The sequence below is a fragment of the Canis lupus genome, chromosome 35 (assembly GCF_048164855.1).
Source record: "Canis lupus baileyi chromosome 35, mCanLup2.hap1, whole genome shotgun sequence".
NCBI classification, from domain to species: Eukaryota; Metazoa; Chordata; class Mammalia; order Carnivora; family Canidae; genus Canis; species Canis lupus.
The window spans coordinates 3,188,877-3,209,593 of NC_132872.1; the positions used below are offsets into that span (position 1 = coordinate 3,188,877).

At 51.3% G+C, this 20,717-nt stretch overlaps 1 protein-coding gene across 1 annotated transcript in view; it reads left to right on the forward strand.

Moving 5' to 3' along the window:
* The first annotated feature begins 6,369 nt into the window (after positions 1 to 6,369).
* SLC12A8 (solute carrier family 12 member 8) overlaps positions 6,370 to 20,717 on the forward strand; it is a 109,259-nt gene continuing 94,911 nt past the window's right edge. The window contains exons 1-4 of the mRNA XM_072811820.1: positions 6,370 to 6,456; positions 9,311 to 9,457; positions 13,535 to 13,726; positions 19,966 to 20,197. Of these exons, the coding sequence (XP_072667921.1) occupies positions 6,412 to 6,456; positions 9,311 to 9,457; positions 13,535 to 13,726; positions 19,966 to 20,197 (616 nt within the window). The 5' untranslated portion in view covers positions 6,370 to 6,411. The remainder of the gene's footprint in view (positions 6,457 to 9,310; positions 9,458 to 13,534; positions 13,727 to 19,965; positions 20,198 to 20,717) is intronic.

Consider the following 20,717-nt stretch of genomic DNA (forward strand, 5'->3'; position numbering starts at 1 on the left):
CTACCTATATTAAAAACCGCAAATTGAAACCAATACTTCTCATCCTAGTCCATCACCGCAGGGGTCATTCTTCCCCTCATCCCCCTTTCTTTAGCTGTAACTCCCTTCTCCAACAGTAAGAAACTGAACTCTCATATATATTTACTTATTTGCTCAATCCTACAATTCACGGGAAGTAGATTCAGAATGGATAACTCCTGCCTGTAGAAAACACAACTTTCTATCTAGAATTTAATATTTGTAGTTATTTTTGCCTTTAGACTGAGGGTACACAGACAAAGAGCCATGTTTAGAAGTTACTCTGGTGAGTTCTTTTCTCACCTTCGGGGTTATGTTACTCGTTGGAAATGCAGTTAGGATAACTTGTTTCTCTTTGCAGTCTAATTTTTCTCTCATCCTGGTTGATTTGATTTGACTTTGCGTATGCGAAACATTAATGTGATTCTAAAAGTCAGAACAAACGTAACAGTTCTTTAACAGATATAATATTGGCTGATCCACTGATGCACCCAGAAGAATAAGCCTTTTGCAGTTGATCTTTGGCTGGTTTGCCTCCTGAGGGAGGACGTTAGGGTCCATGTTGCTCCTTGTGATGTGAAACTCAAGTAGACTCTCTAGTGGCAGCCTGAGTCCTGCAAGAAGGGCTCTGTCCTTTTGCCAAGGAGGCTGGGAAGGGCAGGGGATGCTTGTGTTTAGGTGGCCGAGGCATCACTGCTGCCATTTGTGGGAAGGAATCAGGGGTCCAGAGCCCTGTGTCTCTGGGCTCCACGGCGGACAGAAGAAGCTATACTGGGGAAGGCCCTTCTGTGTCGTCCCAGGAGGCAGGACATCGGCAGTGTGTTTGTGTGTTTGAGGGTCTTGGCACTCCTGGGATTCTTGAGTTCTGTGACCAGCTTGAACCTCGGCAGGTTCTCAGCCTTGGATAAGGATTAGGTTGCACAGGCGTGGAAAAACCATAGATTAAGCATTCGGGAACTGCTGTTTGTAGACCTTGGCTTTTGAACTAGGTCTGTGGCAGGAGAGACCCACGTTGCCACGAAGCTCTCACAGTTCCAGCAACACTTAAATCAATATTGACCGAGGGCGCTGCCCAGATTTGAATCCAGGGAAATCAGACTTTGACCACTCCACACGGGTCCTGGTCCTCCCCTCCTCTGCTGCGGGGCCATTGCCTTTCCTAGCATCAGCCAGGGGTGACGGGACAGTCGCCGGATGCGCATGCTAGCAGGAGCTGGCTCCCCCAGTGCTGGCTCTGGGCAGGGCTTGGGAAGGGAGCTCTCAGGGCTGGCCTACGGAGCTAGGGTCTACGCGAACCATGAGGACAAGGGGCGGGGGGTAGAGAATGCGTGGTCCATAAGACCCCTTTTCTTGCTCTTTCTCCCGACATCCCCGATGGGACCTTCACCCACATTTAAGATCGTGTGTTTGGCTTCTTGCTTCCAAAAAGCTTTCACAATTACCATCTCATGTAAACTGCACAGACCCCACGATGCAGTACGTGGCTGTCGGCGGCCTCTGCAGACACCGCAGGTAGGCAGCCCGGCCCAGCGCCTGCCTCGGGGCCCGTCAGGCGGGGGGACGGCCGGGGACCCCCTCGGCCCGCGGCACCACAGGGCAGCGGAGCCTGGCGTAGTCTCTGCTGGGTAACTAAGGAGTCGTCAGCTCTCAGAAAGCAAAGCGCAGGCTCGCGCGTGCCCATTCCGGTGGCACCAGTCCGGGGGCCCCTGTGTCTGCGGGGCGGGCTGGGCCTCGTCGTGCTCCGACCTCCCCTGCCCTGAGCGGGCAGCAGCAGTTTCTCACCTGGTCTCTTTCCTTCCTGCTGGAAGAAAGAAAAGGCGTCAGCTCCCATCTGACGTGTGTTTCCTTTTTTTTTTTTTTTTTTTTTTAATATTTTATTTATTTATTCATGAGAGACACAGGGAAAGAGAGAGGCAAAGACCCAGGCAGAGGGAGAAGCAGGCTCCATGCAGGGAGCCCAACGCGGGACTCGATCCCGGGTCTCCAGGATCAGGCCCCGGGCTGAAGGCGGCACCAAACCACTGAGCCACCCGGGCTGCCCTGACGTGTGTTTCCTGGCGGGGCCCTGGGCACGTGCACACGCGTGCGGCAGGCGGGCGTCTCCTGCCCTGGGCACCGCTCAGGCTCGGTCTCCCCGGCCTCCCGGGCGTCTGGCTCGGCGTGCAGGGCCCCGGCGCGGGAGGAAGAGGCCTGTCTCTGACCCGCCACAGGCGGCAGGCCCGGGCCCCGAGGACGAGGCCTGGCCTCTCTCCCGTGCTGGGAGGCGACGGCCGACAACCGCTGCCAAGCGCGGCCGAAGTGGATGTGGCCCGGACCCCGCCCCGCGACCTCTGCCTCGGGAGGACAGGACCCGCCACGGGCGTGTTTGCGGTGCCCGTTCTGAGGACTTGGTTTGTGTCGCTGCTTCATCCTCTCTCAGCCTCTGCTCTGCTTCCCGGCAGACGCCGCCGCACCAGGCCCAGCCACTCGGCCGCCCCACAGCCTGCTCCGTCTGGGTCGGGGATGCCGAGGGAGGCTTTCGTTATTCTGGAACGGACGACGGACGACCGGGGCCCAGAGCGGAGGCCGGTGAGGCCCTACGAGAGCTCTCGGAGCTGGGACCGCACCTCTGGAGCGGCTCGGTGGGCCAGGCCGCCCCGGCCCTCGGCCCTCGGAGCATCTGAGCATCTTGGTGCCTCGGGGGATGGGCACTGCCGTTCAGCTGCAGGGGCCGAGGGAGGCGAGGGACCCCGGTGTTCCTTTCATCAGTTCCCAGGGGCCAAGGGCAGCATAGCGGGCGATCACTTCCGTGTGGCTCCGAGCAACGTCAAGACCCCTCCCGGGGACCGAGCCCCTGAGCCAGAGTGAGGACGCGAGTCTGAGGAGTGATGGTGATGTGCCTCCGAACCACTGCTATTCCTCTTCCCAGCGGACAGAGCCACAGGCAGGGCATCCTCGGCGTACGGTATGGCCAGCGGTGGCTTGAATGGGGCCGGTCCGCGGCCCTGGATCGGCACCCAGCGTCCGGGCAGGGAGCACTCCTCGTTCAGCCTGCTGGGCCACGGCCGCCCCCTCCCCAGCCGCCCGCGTCCCGGGGCCTGGCTGCTCTCACAGCTACTCCCCTGGGCACACGATGCCAGAGCCCCCGGCTGAGGGGAGACATGAGCCCTTCTAGGTCTCCTCCAGGAAGACAGACGCGGCCCAGCCTAGGAGTGTGCGGTGGGGGAGGATGGCTGCAAACAGGAGTCCTCTTCAGGCTGCCTCCCGGCCCAGCCTGCTGTAAGGAAAGGAGTTCCTCCCCGATCGTGGACCTGCCCGTGCCTGTCTCGCAAATGAAAAAAAGCAGGTCTCCACAGAGAATAAATCTGTTCTTTCATGGAACTTCAATTTAAAGAAGAGAATTCCTTTCCTTCTTCCTAAACCTGCTCATGACTTACCGCCGTGAATCTAGAGGGTCTAGAGACCGCACCATCCTTTTCTCTTTCCATCATCAAAAAAGACTGTGTCAGAAGAAAAGTTCTGTTCTCCTGAAAACTGTCCATTTCCCTTCCTTGGCACCTGTGTCTAAGGTCTAATGGCCGTGGTTTTCACACTCAGCGAATCCCCAGCGTTTGAAATGGTTAAAACTGCAGTTGGGGGAGGGAGACCGTAGAGGCCCGCCTGCTGGTTCTTTACCCCCTCCCTGCACCCACCGTCCTCCCCCTTAGACATCACAGTCCTCTTCCCCTCCACCCGCAGGGTCTTTCCTCGTTTTGCCAACTGAATGGAGACACCAGGAACGAGCCCGAAGCTTTCTAGCCTCACCCATTCTGTGGTCAACTTCACTGCTTCCCCCACCAAAAGCAAAACGAAAGGGGTGGGCAAGACCCGTTGAGAAAGGGTTGAGGCTGGGCATTGCCTGCATCCTCAAAGTCTGGAAGGAAGCTGGAAGTCTCAGAAGGCCTTCACAAATGAAACGCTGTCACTTGGAAATTTTGACTCTTCAGTTCTAAACACAAGTGATTCTAAACGGAACTGCTAAAATATCTAAGAACTAACTTATTGGAAGTTAGTTCGTTAGCAAGCTGCCCCGTCCTGATCTGGCTCAAGGGCAAGTTCTGTGTCCAGAGCATTTCCGAGATGAATGAGTTTTTCTGCCTCACTCTGAGGATGAGAACTCTGGCATCTGACGCCCCACAGATGTTCATCTGGACTTTGGCAGCACCTTACAGCCTTCCACAGGGGCCCAGCTGGCTTCTACAAACAATGCAACCTTTCCTTTAGCTATCTAACTGTTAAGTGACATCTGGGAGCTCTTAGCTTTTTTTTTTTTTTTTTTTTTTCCAGCACAGAGCTGTTGGGGCCACCCATGTGGATCCCCACAGCATCTTAGGCAAATGGGAGATGAAAGACAAGACTTGGTCCCTGATGTGGCAGGAGGACCTCCCTGCAAATGGTTCAGACCGAAGGACACATTTCTCCAAATCATCCGTTTCTCCAGTCTAGTAGACAGACTTGTGTCCAGCGTGAGCATGGCACTTAGCCTGGGGCAACCACAGAAGCCCTTCCTGTCAGTGATCCCCATCACAGCACCCCACTTGCTCCCGTGTAATAGATGAGGCTAAATAATTAAACTAGTCTTTTTGGATTAAAAAAAAAAAAGGATAGCTCAGAACAGTCCGACTGTCACCTGCCATAATCCCCTCCGCTTTTTTTTTTTTTAAGATTTTATCTATTTATTCATGAGAGACAGAGAGACAGAGACAGAGACACAGGCAGAGGGAGAAGCAGGCTCCATGCAGGGCTCGATCCCAGGACTCTGGGGTCACGCCCCAAGCTGAAGGCAGCGCTAAACCCTGGGCCCCCTGGGCTGCCCACCTGCCATAACCCTAGCTGTTCTACAGTCTCCTGCTCCCAGTGACTGGGTAGAGGTGCAAAGGGAGAGTCTTGAGTCATGGCCTTTGTGGTAGGACGCATCTGAGATGTGAGGGGATTCCTTACCCTCCCATAAAGGGGGCAGTTGGGTGTGAAGTTCCAGAGTGTGAGGGAGAAGCTGATCTTCTGTTTTCCTGTCCGAAGTCTGCTTGGGTTGCAGGCTCAGGGCTCTGTCCTCAGCCTGTCCGGGCAGGAGCAAAGGGGAATTGGAAAAAGCTGGCAGGGCAGAGAGAGAGCAGGGTCGTGGAGTAGCCAGTTGTGATACTGTGATTTAGAATAAGAAATATGCATTTGGCTTTTATCTCCATTCCTGGCAGGGAGCTCCTAAAGCCCTCGGAATTTCTTAAGTGATAAGAGTGATAAGGGTATCTGGATATTCCTACCAATCCCCTTTCCACCACAACGGGGTTTAGTCAATAAGGTGACTTTTGGAAAGCACCTAAGCATGGGATCTGGTTGCCAGAAGAACCAACCATGATGAGAGGGTTGGAACTTTCAGGTGGAAACGTGGGGATTGGAGATGGAGTCAGTTGCCAACAGCTAATGATTTAATCAATGTACGTAATGAGGTCTCCATAAAACCCCAAAATAATGAGGTCTGCAGAGCTTCCAGGCTGGTGGACGTGTGCAGATTTGGGGAGGGTGATGTGCCTGGAGAGAGCTTGGAAGCCACCTGCTTTCCCCCCGTGGGCATCTCTCCTGTTGGCTGCTCCTGGGCTATATCCTTTGTAACATAGTGGTAATCTAGAACGTAAAGTGTTTCTCTGAATTCTGTGAGGCGTTCTAGCAAATTAATCAAAGCCAAGGAAGGTGTCATGGGAACCTCCAATTTATAGGCAGTTGCTCAGAAGCACAGGTGACAATCTGACCTCGTGACTGGCATCCGGAGTGAGAGGAGGGGGAGGTTTGAGTAGTCTTGGGGGACAGCCCTTAACCTGTGGGACCTGACCCCATTTCCAGATAGATAATACCAGAATTGAGCTGGATCAGAGGACACCAGCTGGCGCTGGAGAACTGCTTGGTATGAGGGGGGAGACCCACACCTCAGAACTGGTTTCAGAATTGTACCAGCCGTGGGCCCAGCGGTCACTCTGCAAGGCTGCTGGTTTGGGTGGTCTTGCTGGTGGTCTCCTGGTTTGCCCACAGCGGGCCAGTGGCAGAGGCGGGGGGTGGGGTGGGCAGCCTGAAGTGGTGCAGCTGCAGGATGTGGTGGAGAAGGGCACCAGGGGCGCCTCCGTGTTGGCGTCAGTGTGTGGGGGTGGGTGGGCTGGGAGAGAGCCCCGGGGGTCTCTGTACTACTGCTTAGGAGTTACCCCAGGGTTCCCTGTTCCCTAGCTCGTCTTCTGTCCCCTTTTCTGTGTGTTTGTTTCTTCTTCCTTCTCTCTCTCTCCCTGGGCTTATGCTGCTCTCTCTTTCTCTCTCTCTCTCTTTCCCTCTCTAAGAACCTCAGGGCTGCAGCCTTGGGGTGAAACACAGCCGGGCTCTTCCTTCTGGTCTCTGATGAGCAAGCAGGCCCTGGGAAGACTTGCTTTCCTTTGTCACTTGGTAAGAAAGGGTAGGTGCGGTCCCCCGAGCACCCTGAGATAAGCCGCCATGGCCTGGCCACCAGACGGCCACCCAACCCGTTTGAAACCACTTCTATTTTCATTCTCCGAGGGCAGAGTCTCCTAAAGCTTCTGGCCCATTCGGGAACCACCTTTAAGGCCGATTCAGTCCAGTGAGGTCCCGGGAGTGAAAGCTTCCCCTATGCCGTTAGGTGGACGAACACGGAAGGAAAGGAAGCGGCCTTCGGGGTGGACAGGCGAGGCTGGGGCAGGCGGACCAGGATTCCCCACTTCAGGATGGGAGGCCCAGGGGTGAGGCCTGCACACCTCAGCCAAGTTTGGGATGTCGGCAATGGGAGCCGAAAGAATTGACTTCTAGGCAAGGAAAGGGCACAAAACCCGAGGTGCAGGGCCGGGCACAGATTTTACAGTGGGGCACCCAGCGCGGGCCGCCGGCTGTGCTGTCTGTCCTTCCGGTGTCCTTCCCTCGCTCCACACCGGGGCCCTCTCCCAGCCTGCCCCCCACCCCGGCGGTGTGGTGAGGATCAAGGCAGACGAGGGATGTGGAAGGTGAGAGCGCTCTCGAAATCATTGCTCTCTCTTGCTGAGAGCTGCTGCTGTCACTGCTGTTTCTAAGAACAGACCTGCAGCAGGCCAAGGTGGGAAACCCGGCATAAGGAGAGACGGGAAATCAGGGACCCGGTCCTGAATTCAGAGATTAGGATTCTGGAAAACAATCCTACATGCACCAAAACAGGTTGCGTGGGACCAGTTCTTCGAGGACAAGCATAAGGTCAGCGGGGTCTGTGCTGAGCCACCATCGCTGTTCTCACATTTACTGACTTTCAGGAGATCCCTTATTTGCAGCCTGTGAAAGACAGATGAACAGAAATACTCACAGGTAGGGGCGCCTCGGGGGCTCAGTCGGTTAAGCATCTGCTTTCTGCTCAGGTCACGATCCCGGGGTCCTGGGATGGAGCCCCGTGTCGGGCTCCCTGCTCAATGGGGAGCCTGCTTCTCCCTCTCCCTCTGCCTGCTGCTCCCTCTGCTCGAGATCTTGCTTTCTGTGTCAAATAAATAAAATCTTTTAAAGAAAGAAAGAAAAAAGAAAGAGAAAAAGAAAAAAGAAAGGAAGGAAGACAGACAGACAGACACACAGATAAAAAGAGCTCCCGCTGCGTCGGGGACTGGCAGGGGGTGCCCAGGAGTCTTAAGTCTTAATTGACGGCCCTGATGACTTTCTGCTGCGAGCCAGCGCATGATGCAGGGGGGGAGCAGGGGACGGGCTCCTCTCCTTTCCCACCAAGGCCCGTGGGCCTCAGCCTTTCGCCCTGGATGGGGGCGCATCCATCCCTTGTGCTCAGCCATTCAGGAGCTGGGACCCTGGGCCCCTGGGCCCCTGACTGCAGATTCTCTGTCCTATACTCTGGGTTTTTCTGCCTTCTCACTGTGTACAGACCACATGCATGGTCCAGAGACCCGCTGGGCACACTGCTTCCTAGTTGGGCCCACGCCCGCCCCCCGCCCCCTGTGAGGTGTGGCTGTGCCAGTGTGAGACACTGGAAGATCCCTGCTGTGTGCATTTACACTCCTAGCCCTAGGCCAGAGGTCAGGGCGGTGAACAGCACCAGCTGCTACTAGTTGTCTTTAAGCCATTTTATTATTATTTTTAAAAGATTTTATTTATTTATACAGAGAGAGAGAAAGAGAGGCAGAGACGCAGGCAGAGGGAGAAGCAGGCTCCATGCAGGGAGCCCGACGCAGGACTCGATCCCGGAACTCCAGGATCAGGCCCTGGGCCAGAGGTGGCGCTAGACCACTGGGCCACCCGGGCTGCCCTCTTTAAGCCATTTTAATATTTCCACAAGGTGGGGATCCCTGGGTGGCTCAGCGGTTTAGCGCCTGCCTTTGGCTCAGGGCGTGATCCTGGAGTCCCGGGATCGAGTCCCACATCAGGCTCCCTGCATGGATCCTGCTTCTCCCCGTGTCTCTGCCTCTCTGTCTGTGTCTCTCATGAAGAAATACATAAAATCTTTAAAAAAATTTTCTCCACAAGGTTTAGTTGTTTCAGTAAAGAGTTTCCACTGGAGTGTTTTGTTAAAGCGCCTCGGTTATTTTTGCATTGGAAAAATAAGGAAGGCATTTGTTTAAACCACCTATTAGCCTCTGGTTCTAAGCAACCGCCAGGTGATGCCCTAGAATCCTGGGGAGTGGGCTGGAAGGGGCTTGGAGGTCGCTGTGACACCAGGGGCCAGGCATTTCCAGCAGAGGGGACTCAGTAGCAGCCCCTCTGCTGGAAATGCCTGGCCCCTGGCGGGTTGTTGGGGTTGGGGGGGGAAGAAAGTGCAAAGTCAGTCCACCCGAAGATTAGTCACTGCTGGAAGCTGCTGTCCCCTGTGGGACGGGGGTACTGCTGGTGGCCTTCCCCAGAGCTCGTGACCGCGGCCTGAGCCGGAACCTAGAGTCCCACGCTCTCGGAGACGTGACACACCAGCCTTCTCCCCACCTTCTGGGGGCCAGAGCTCAGGCCCGTGGCCACACCTCCCTGCGAGGAGGCTGGGGGAGTAGCTCCTGAGCGGCCAGAAGGAAAGGGCGCACTGGCCAGTTAGTCCTTGCCCTTTGATAGGAGTCCCTGTCGGAAGAGCCCAGTGAGCCTTGGGCAGAAACAATCCCAGGCCTCCGAGCGAGCGTGCACACACGTGCGTGCCCTGCAAAGGAAGGTGGATGGAGTTTCAAGCTGAGTCCCCCCCCCCCCCCCCCCCCCCCCCCCCGCTCCTGCCCTGCCTCCCTTCACTTCCCCTCTCTGGCCCTCTGCGGTGCAGCAGCTGGCTGAGTTCCGGGTGCTCTGTTTTCAGGGGGCGCTGGCCCAGCCCCAGCCCTGGTGGAGGAGCCGGCTGTTCGTGTGGGAGCCAGTGCTGTTTGGGACCTGGGATGGCGTGTTCACGTCCTGCATGATCAACATTTTTGGGGTTGTCCTCTTCCTGAGGACTGGCTGGCTGGTGGTGAGTGACGAGCTGGTGGCCCTGGAGTTTCTCGTGAGCCTGTGACACGGAGAGCTCTGCACTCTTGAGCATCCCACAGCGCAGGCAACAGGTTTCTGAAGCACGGATGCTCCAGAAACAGGAGATGAGAAGCAAGGACACCGAATAGTTAGCATTGCTATTTAAACGAGAATCCTGAGAACCTGGGCCCCAGACAGAGGCTCCAGTGGAAGCCTCACCATGGATTTAAGTCATGACAACTCAGAAATACGAGAAATATGAGCACAGAAGTCAGGGCACATCGTGTCTGGGACTGGAGGTGGATCACGAAGAGCAGGCTGGTGGCAATGGTGCCCCCAGGTGGGATCAGCTCCTTCACCCACACAGTTGCCTTCCCCCACTGCCCATAGACCCTCTGTGGAAGGCTGCACATGGCCAGGCTGGGTCAGAGGTGCCTGAGCTTGTGGGGGTGCCGTTTGCTTCTTCCCTACAGGGAATAAAGGCCTCTTCTTTGTTTCTTCTGTGAAGGCATCTTGGGACCTTCCAGGCAGATGTATGTCCTGAGGCAGGGGTCTCAGCTCCTCACGTGGGGCCTTCTCCCTGGGACTTCAGTAAACTAAACAGGCTGCTTGAAACAAAAGGGTAGCCAGTCAGGAGGAGCCCCTACTGTGTTCCAGGCACGACTATGTGCCAATGGGGTTATGGAATAGAAGGCCTGGTTCCTCCCCCTGGCGAGCTAACAGCCCTGCTGATTTCACATCAGGAATCCAGGTGAGGTCTCAAAGCAGCGTTAAATCCCTCAGGAATGGAACAGGCTGTGAATGTAGGGTTGCTAAAGTGTCCAGGAAAGCTTCCTGGCAGAGGCATGGTTCAGCCAGCCTTTCAGAGGGGAGCTCGGTTGCACAGGTGCAAGAGAGAGGGGGCCATTCGAGGTGTGGGATGTGCTAGCCAAGGTTCTTCAGGGACACAGAGCTAATACCAATAGGAGGTAGATACCTATAAGAGATGCACGGGACATCCTATATGTATGATTGTGGGGTCTGGTGAGTCCAGGTGAGACTCAGGTAAGAATTGAGGCTGCAGGGATCCCTGGGTGGCGCAGCGGTTTGGCTCCTGCCTTTGGCCCAGGGCGCGATCCTGGAGACCCGGGATCAAATCCCACATCGGGCTCCCGGTGCATGGAGCCTGCTTCTCCCTCTGCCTGTGTCTCTGCCTCTCTCTCTCTCTCTCTGTATGTGTGTGACTATCATAAATAAATAAAAATTAAAAATTAAAAAAAAAAAAAAGAATTGAGGCTGGAGGCTTGAGGCCAAAAGCTGGGAACACAGAATTTCTATGGCGCAGTCTGGCCACAGGATTCTTTCTCCGCTGGGAAGCCTCAGTCTTTGCTGTTAAGACCTTCAACAGTTTGGATGAGGCCCACCTGCGTTAGGGAGAATACTGACTGTGAATGTTAATCACAGCTAAAAAAACCCCCAACACCACACATTTATAGCAACATCTAGGCTACTGTTTGACTAAACAAATGGTCACCATAGCCTACCCAAGCTGACATAGAAAATTAACCATCACATGGGCAAATTCTGGGGCAGGAACCCTGAGCTGTAGTGGGGTGTATGGGGTTCTTAGGCCCCCGAGGAGGCCTGGGTGAGGCCAGACCCTCCTGAGCGCTTGCTCTACTCCAAACCTGGGTCCTTAGCTCAGGGTTCAGCTTTAGTCATGGCCTGGGTGGGTCTGGAATTTTTTTTTATTTTTAATTAATACATGGAAAGCTTAGAGGAGGGTCAGCAACCTCCCTAGTGTGGATGCTAAGAATCCCTCCCAAACTTACAGGGGCTCCCGCTTACAAAAACACAAGGCCTCCAGCTCGGACTCCTGGTCCCGCTGGCAGATTCGGGCATCTGGGATCCACCCGTGTCTTTGCCCCTTTCCTAAAGGGCCACCTCACTGCCCAGCACCTCTGCAGCCTGTGTCCAAGGGAGGCCTGTCAGTCTCCCTGCTGTGGCAGAGGAAGGGTTGGCCTGTGACAGCCGGGCCCCTGGGGGATAGTCATGGAATGGTAGAAGGAGGAAAAGGTGAGCTCTCTTTATTTATTTTTTTTTAAGTTAGGCTCCATGCCCAACATAGGGCTCAAACTCACAACCTCGAGATCAAGAGTTGCACGCTCTACCGACTGAGCCAGCCAGGCGCCCCTAAGTGCTCTCTGTTTTGATTCTTTTTTTTTTTTTTTTTTTCTGTTTTGATTCTTAAATCTTTAAGAGCCTCTTCTTAACCCTCTCCCTGGGCTATTTTTTTTTCTGTCTTTTCTTTTCTTTTCTTTTCTTTTCTTTTCTTTTCTTTTCTTTTCTTTTTTTTTGAGAAACGGCTATCCAGACACATCAGTTCTACCCCCAAAGTGAGAATATAATAAGTTGCTTCCATTTTCTATTGCTGCTGTACAAATGATTCCAATGCCTAGCAGCATAAAGCAAAAACGTGTGTAATCTCATAGTTTCTATGGTCCAGGGATCCAGGGTGCAGCCCAGCTGGGTGTCTCTGGCTTAGAGTCTCTCCTGGGGCTGCAGTCAGCCTGTCCGGGCTGCAATCCCAGCCGAAGGCTCTACCAGCAGAGGGTCTGCTTCCAAGAGCGCTTGCACTGTTGTTGGCAGGCCTTGTCCTGTGGGCCTCTTCCTAAGGCTGCCTCTTTACGTGTAGGTGACTTCCCCGGGATGAGCAATCTGAGAGAGCGAGAGAGCACCCAAGATGAGAGCCACAATCTTTTTTTAAAAATTAATTAATTAATTAATTAGATTTTATTTATTTATTCATGAGAGACACACACAGAGAGAGAGAGAGAGACGCAGAGACCCAGGTAGAGGGAGAAGCAGGCTCCATGCAGGGAGCCCGACGCGGGACTCGATCCCGGGGCCCGGGGTCACGCCCTGGGCTGCAGGTGGCAGTAAACTGCTGGGCCACCCGGGCTGCCCCACAATCTTTTTATATCCTCATCTCAGAAGTGATATCCCTTCACTTCTGCAGTGCTCTGCTCATTAAAAGGGAGTCACCAGGTCCAAGCCCCCAACTCAAGGGCAGGAGATCACACAGAGCATGTGTGTCAGGGGCTGGGGGTCCCCAGGGGTCGCCTTTGAGGCGGCCTACTGTATGAATCCATCCTTTTGCCCTGAAAATGATCTCTGTTTTTCAGCTCTGAGATGAGTTTTACCTGAAAAATAGTATTTGATCATGGAAAAAAAGGCAAAATGTGAAATGGCAAAAATAAGACCGAGCTTCTAGGAGGTGGCATAAAACTCGTGTAAGGAGAGGTCATGCCCAGATGATTTTCGCATAGAGAATAGGAGCTCTAACGAGTACTTTGGCAGCTCACCTATAGCTTGGAAGATGTTACAGTGGCAGTTTGGGTGGCAGTTTGGGTATGAAAACTCAAAGACTGCTGCAGGATATCATATTATCACATGCAGACAATTTGAAAGCCTGAACAAAGGAAGAAAACCGTGATCATATAATGTCATTAAAAATATAAAATCCACAAAATAAGAAACTATCTGAATAAAGCATAACCGAATAAAACAGCATCCCGCTCTCTCGGTGCTCACAGCCCAGAAGTAAAGATGGGCTTGGAAGCGGACCTAGTATGATAAGTACCGCGTAATCTCCTGCCCTTGAGTTGGGCTTGGGCCTGGTGTCCTGGAAGAGGAAGCCCCTAAGCGCTGAGCCTTGAGTGTGGCTGTCAAGGAGATGGAGTGAGGGGGGGGGTGGGAAGGTGGGTTGGGCAGGGGGCGGGGCGGGGGAGCACTTCCTGCCACGGCACAGCGATGAGAGGGACTGGGGGGTAGAGAGGGGTGGTGAGGCGGGGCCCCCTGAGTGCCCGTTGGTGATGGGAAGTCACTGAAGAGTTGGAAGCAAGGCCATTGCCCTTCCTGGGGAATTTCTTCCAGGCCCTACTCTTGTGGGCTGGCTTTGTCCACGTGCCCCACCTCTGCCCAGCTCTTCCTCCCCCACCCCTGTTGCATCCCTGAGGTGTGGGGGGAGGTGGTCAGTGCTCCTGGGAGGGCCCCCCTGTCCTAACCCCCCGCCTTGCTCCTTGCTGTTCTGTTGCAGGGAAACACAGGAGTGCTCATGGGCATGTTTCTGGTGTCCTTTGTCGTCCTGGTGGCCCTCGTCACTGTGCTGTCCGGCATCGGTGTTGGGGAGCACTGTGGTGTTGGCAGCGGGGGTGTCTACTCGATGATCTCCTCGGTCCTCGGCGGGCAGACCGGAGGCACGATTGGGCTGCTGTACGTGTTTGGACAGGTGAGCCTGGGCGGCCGGGGCAGGGGAGCTGTGCCCACAGGCCATCGGCACGCAGGATCTGTCCTCCTGCCTGCCCGCTAGCCGCCGTCTTCTCAGGCACGTTCCCGTTTGTTCTGGGGTGAGGCGAGGTGGGCCAGTTGCTCCATTTTATAGATGGGCAGACGGGGGCTCGGAGAGGGAGTCAGAGCAGAGCCTGGCCCTCTGCCTGGGGCCCTGGCCCTCCATCCGGTCCTCCTTCCCTTCCACTGTTGGTGCCTGTGGAGTCTTGATCTGCCCTGCAAGGCAGGGCCTGGCCTGGAATGATCCTTGCTGCCCGTTCCAGGGAGGGGACTGCAGGACCGTGGCCAGGGCCTGGCTGGCAGCTGGTGGGCCCGTCCCTGGGGCACTTTTGTGCTGAAGGAGGGACATTTTACCTTCCTGGGCTTCCCTGGAAGCAGGCACCTCTCAAGTGAGCTGGAGCTCTGGGCTCCTTCATAGCTTGCGGCCTTGTGGGGGGAGGCTGGGAGCCGTGTGGGCCCCTGCATGAGAAGGGGGACACTAACGGGGGGCGGCGCAGTGGACGCAGTGGACGCGAGCTCTCAGGGGGGACGTGCTGAGGCTTATGGAGCTCGATGTTAGGTCACACGGGGATGGTGACCTAACACCGAGGACACAGGCATTCAAAAGCCTCTCTTTTCAAGCACTTCTTGGCTTGAAAAAGGCCTTTGTGATAGTGCAAAAGGTGGCGGGTGGTTGAGAAAACTATTTATTATTTATTTATTTATTTATTTATTTATTTATTTATTTATAAAAAAGATTTTATTTGTTTATTCATGAGACACACACACACACACACACACACACACACAGAGGCAGAGACACAGGCAGAGGGAGAAGCAGGCTCCATGCGGGGAGCCTGATGTGGGACTCGATCCCGGGTCCCCAGGATCATGCTCTGGGCTGAAGGTGGCGCTAAACCGTGAGCCACCCAGGCTGCCCTTAAGTCAGTTTTGGTAGTTTGTGTCTTTCTAGGAATTTGTCCATTTTGTCTCAGTTATATAATTTATTGGCGTATGACTGTTCATAGATTCCTTATAATCCTTTTACTTTTTGTAAGATGGGTAGTCGTGTCTTTCCTTTCATTCCTAGTTTTAATCATTTGAGACTTTGCTCCTTTTTTTTTTTTTTTTTTTCCAGTCAGGCTAATTAAAAGCTTGACTGCAAAGAAGCAATTTTTGATTTTGTTGATTTTTCTATTGTTTTCCTGGTCTTCAATTTATTTCTGCTCCTGTTGTTATTATTTCCTTCCTCCTGCTTCCTTTCGGTTTAGTTTGCTCTTCCTTTTCTAGTTTCTTTCTTTCTTTCTTTCTTTCTTTCTTTCTTTCTTTCTTTCTTTCTTTCTTTCTTTCTTTCTTCTTTCTTTCTTCTTTCTTCCTTTCTTTCTTTCTTTCTTTCTTTCTTTCTTTCTTTCTTTCTTTCTTTCTTTCTTTCTTTCTTTCTGCTTCTCCCTCTGCCTGGGTCTCTGCCTCTCTCTGTGTCTCTCATGAATAAATTAAAAATAAAGTTAGAAAATGATGTTCATTGTAACAAGTCAACCTGCCAGAGATAATGTAAAGAGAAAAGCTGTTTCCCTCTGGGTCCTGAGGTCACCGGTGTGAACACCTACCATCGTCTTCCAGCACCTTCCCTGTGCTCACGTGCGTGAATTTATGACTGCTGAAGGGCTTGCTTGTTTTTACAAAAATGGGGACAGAGTTCATACTCTGTTCTGTGGCTTCTATTTCTCACTTAACAATGATTCGCAGATATTCCTTGAGGTCAGTGGTTTCAACCTGTGCTTTTTAACTAGTAGCTTAACATTGCGTAATATGAACGTATCATAATTCACGGCACATTCATCTTCTGTATTCATGCATTTACGCTCTCCTGTAAGAGTAGCTGTATTTCTTTTCTCATTGCTAAAATCTGTATTTTTTTCATTTTTTTCTTTTCTTGATCAGACTGCCAGGTGTTTATACATTTTATTTACCTCTTAAAGGTTCAACTTTTATTTTTACTTTCTTTAAGATTTTATTTTTAAATAATCTCTACACTCAGCATGGGGCTCAAAAGACCCTGAGATGAAAAGTCGCATGCTCCACCTAAGCCAGCCAGGTGCCCCTTAAAAGATCAGCTTTTATTTTCTTTATCCTTTGTTATTTCATATTTTCTTTTATTCAATACCTCTTCCTGCTATCTTTCTATTTATATTGATCTTTAAAAAAAATCACATCTTAAATATTTTATTTTTTTTCTGCCTTTTTCAAATAATAGAAATACTTAGGGTTATACCTTTTCCCCCCTTCTGAATGCAGGATTAGAATACCAGTTTTAGGGCAGCCTGGGGGGCTCAGCGGTTTAGCACCGCCTTCGGCCCAGGGCCTGATCCTGGAGACCCGGGATTGAGTCCCACGTCGGGCTCCCTGCATGGAGCCTGCTTCTCCTTCTGCCTCTCTCTCTCTCTCTCTCTCTTTCTCTCTCTCTCTCTCTGCCTCTCTCTGTGTCTCTCATGAATAAATAAATAAAATCTTAAAAAAAAAGAATACAAGTTTTAGAATACATTATTCTCTTTTTCATTATTTTCTAGATAATTTGAAATTTAACAAACGTCTTATTTTGCCAGCGTGGCTCAAATTTATTTCTGTCTCTTCTTGTTGATTTAGAAGTTCTACTGTGCTTTTTGTTCTGAGAATAGTTACAGTCCACCCTTAGAAAAGCCATAATTATACTTTTCCTATAGTTTCCAACCAAGCAGGATTACTTCCTATGTTCATCCACCTACCAAATATGAAATCTCTATAACGTTCTTACTTACCCACATTCCATCAATACCCTCACCTCTTATCTCCAAGCTCTTAGATTTTGAGAAGACAATTTAATTTGAGGCTATTACTGTTTTCCCTCAAAGTAGGTCTCTTTGGTTTAAGAATACTTACCTACAACTTACTTTGCAAGTTTCCGGTGGCATTTACCATCATGTAGTTAGCATTAACGAGGTATTATTTTTAAGGTTTATTTATTTATTTTAGAAAGAAAGAGAATGTAGGAGGCGCAGAGAGAGAAAGAGAATCTCAGCCAGACTCCCTGGTGAGCGCAGAGCCAAGATGTGGGACTTGATCCCACATTCCTGAGATCATGACCTGAGCTGCAACCAACAGTTGGTTGCTCATCTGACTATACCGCCTAGGTTCCCTGATCGGCAGCAAAATATTTCATGAAATTCGTGGCTAACTACTGTCTCCTCTTCTTCAGTAGCTCAGAACGGTAAAGTAAGAATGATAATGCCGGGATCCCTGGGTGGCGCAGCGGTTTGGCGCCTGCCTTTGGCCCAGGGCGCGATCCTGGAGACCCGGGATCGAATCCCACGTCGGGCTCCCGGTGCATGGAGCCTGCTTCTCTCTCTGCCTATGTCTCCGCCTCTCTCTCTCTCTCAATGTGTGACTATCATAAATAAATAAAAATTTAAAAAAAAACCCTTAAAAAAAAAAGAATGATAATGCCAATAGCCAGTATCTCTGTAACTTCAGCTATGAGCCGGCTATTACTCTTCTAGGACCTTACATGAATTATCTCATTTAATCCTCACAATAACCTCTGAAGCAAGTACTACTATTATGTGTGTTTCACAGTTGAGGAAATGAAGCACAGAGAGCTTAAAACTAACTTTCCCCAAGTTCCACAGCTGGGACTGGGGGCCACAGGACTGGGCCCTTGTCTGCTTTCACAGTCCACAATCCTAACCACCTTGCCCTTGCACACAGCCTCCAGAGGGTGTTCCTTTTTGTTTTGTTCCTGGCATCTTTGATTTTAGGTATAAGTCTGAGAGAGGGGCTCTACTGGAAACAAAAGGCAGCCTTTAGTGCTTGGCCCACTTCATGTGAACAAATTCTGTGTTCGCCAGCTAGAAAAGCAAACACTCGATTGGGAAGCTCCTGATGCAAATGGTTGTATTCAAGTTCTGGGGTCACCCTCTGCGTGTTTGAGACATCAGACACCTGGGAAGGTGATGATCATCACTGTATTGTTGTCATTTGTTTTTTTCAACTCCGATATATCTGACCATGAGGAGTCCAGTTGACCTGGCCGCATATTGATGGAATAGCAGCATCGTTATCACCAGCACACTCTCTTGGTATTTCGTCAAGAGTAAGTTTGAGTCGTGAGGTGAATGCAGGAAATCGCAAATGTCTCTCTCTCATCTCCCTCTCAGAGATGATTGTCTTCCTCCTACATTTATTGGGTTTCCCCCCTCACCCAAATATAGTCAGAAATGCCTACTGTAAGTTTGGGGAACACTGACAATGATGGTATGTCTAGTAGCAAAATGAGCTAATCTCACTGAAGAATGGGGCCTCCCTTGTGAGCTTGTCTCTGATACAGAAATTACATTGCCCTTCTGGTCTTTACCTAAAGGAGCTGGAAATTAATGGTGTCTGCTCCGATGAACACTTTTCTTTTTCTTTTCTTTTCTTTCTTTTTTTAAGATTTTATTTATTTATTCATGAGAGACAGAAAGGCAGAGACACAGGCAGAGGGAGAAGCAGGCTCCCCGTGGGGAGCCCAATGTGAGACTCAATCCCAGGATCCTGGGATCACGACCTGAGCCAAAGGCAGACGCTCAACCACTGAGCCACCCAGGTGCCCCCTACAGAACACTTTTCATACAACCAACATATCAGAAAGTATTTATTGAATGCTTGCAATATAGTTAGCAGATGCAGGGCCTTTGAAGAATGCAATCAGCATAGAAATTTTTGTTTTTAGGATGTTTGCATTCTTGGTGGCTTGGGGCAGAGGAAAGACTTATATGCATGAAATAAGAATAGATTATGGAACCAGATGATTAATTGCATGGTATTGGTAGTAGCATAATATTTATTTAGAAAAGGAGGATGAGGAAAGGCTTCACGAAGAAGGAGGAATATGACTGAGGCCAGAGCAGAATTTGTTCCCTGAGAGAACAATGGGCAGCAGAGTGCAGTGATGACTGTGACCCGCTGGCCTGGGTGGGGGGAGGGGGAGGATGGAAGCTGATGGAAAGAAGGTGGCTGAGGAATTACAGAGAGTGAGGTTGCTGTTATTTTCAAATATTTATTTGAAATTGAGTTTTAAATATTTTTAAAAAGGTAAAATCATGACTTTCAGGCAAATATAATATATACATGTGCCAAAGGTTTTATTTAACTTATTAAGTAATGGAGGAAGAGCCAGTAAGATGTTAAAGAGCAGTTGAGGAAGTAGGTATTGATTACCTAGTTCCTGGTTAAGCAGTTTCATAAATAAATGTCAGGATAAGATTGCCGAACGAAACTGGTTAATGTCCTACAGGACAGCAAACCTGAATCTTTTGGGTTATTTGTTCCACTGGACAGAAGTTATTATGCATCTCTGCTGGAAAGAAATCTATAAATTGACAGTAACTTCACAAAGTCTGGGACACTTAACACGTTTAATCAATAAACAATGAGTAGAACTAAGTACATTCACCTAGATAGTCCTTGGGTAGCCTTTATTCAAGATGACATTGAAAGGATGTGCTGCCCACTTTTTTTTTCTTATTCTAAATTTTAGGTAATTAAAAAAAAAATAGTGACCTACAAAGAAATGGACAAAAACTGGGGATTTGTGCTTCAGTGCTTTTCTAAGGCCCCAAGACAGGACCTGCTATGTGCTTCTGTTCTATGTTTAGCTCTTAAAAAAAAAAAAAAAGATTTTGTTTATTCATTTGAGAGAGAGGGAGAGAGCATGAACGAGGGGAGGAGCAGAGGGAGAGAGAGAAGTAGACTCCCCATTGAGCAGGGAGCCTTACGTGGGGCTCGATCCCAGGACCCTGAGATCATGACCTGAGCTGAAGGCAGACGTTTAACCAACTGAGCCCCCCAGGCGCCCATCTGTGTTTAGCTCTTGAATAACTCGGACAAAGAGGTTCAGAGTGCTGTGCGGCCCAGGGTCCCATCGCCTTCTTCCCGTGATCTTCTCATCTTAGTTACCGCTAACTGGCGTTCGTGCCCCCCTCAGGATGGTGGTGGTGAAGTAGATGAGAAGAAATGGGGCCTGAGGCAGGGGTCGTGGGCAGGAAGGGCTCCCTGACCTCCCCCGGTGGCTCCCAGTGCTGAGCCCTGACAGGGCTGAGGGGGGCCCTCCACGGCGGGCAGCCGTGGCCAGTGGGTTCCTGACGCTCTGTTCTCTTGCCAACTCCTTCATCTCGAATCGCGTGTTAGTGTGTTGCAGGGGCCATGTACATCACCGGCTTTGCTGAGTCCATCTCTGACTTGCTGAGCCTCAGGAGTATCTGGGCGGTGCGAGGAATTTCAGTCGTGGTGCTTCTGGCCTTGCTGGGGATTAACCTAGCAGGTGTCAAATGGATAATCCGCCTCCAGCTGCTGCTGCTCTTCCTGCTGGCTGTGTCCACGCTGGACTTCGTGGTGGGCTCTTTCACGCACCTGGACCCAGGTGAGCCTTTTGGAGTTCAGTAGATGGCCTTCTAGGGGTCTGCGCAGCTTTCCAGCTGTTACACGGTGTGAGTTTGCAAGGCCACCCGTCAATAAGCGTCACCTACAAGGAGCGCACTATTCCTGGAGCAGGTGAGTGGGCGTGTCCTGGCTGCAGAGGCCTGAAAGCCCCTCCTCACAGAGGCGTTTTCACTTAGCACATTTTCCATGTTTCCTCTTTTCTTTTTTTAGGTTTATTTGTTTGACAGAGAGAAAGAGAGCATGAGCAGAGGGGAGAGGCAGGGGGAGAGGGAGGAGCAGACTCCCCACTGAGCAAACAGTAGGGGAGCGGGGCTCCCACAGAGCGGGGCTCAGTCCCTGGAACCTGGGATCATGACCAGAGCCAAAGGCAGATGCTTAATCGACTGAGCCACCCAGGGGCCCTTATTTTCTTTCTGTTAAAAAAAAAAAAAAAAAAAAAAAAAAAAAAAAAAAACAGCTACCAGGAACATTTAGCTCAAACAAAGGATAAAGTAGAACCA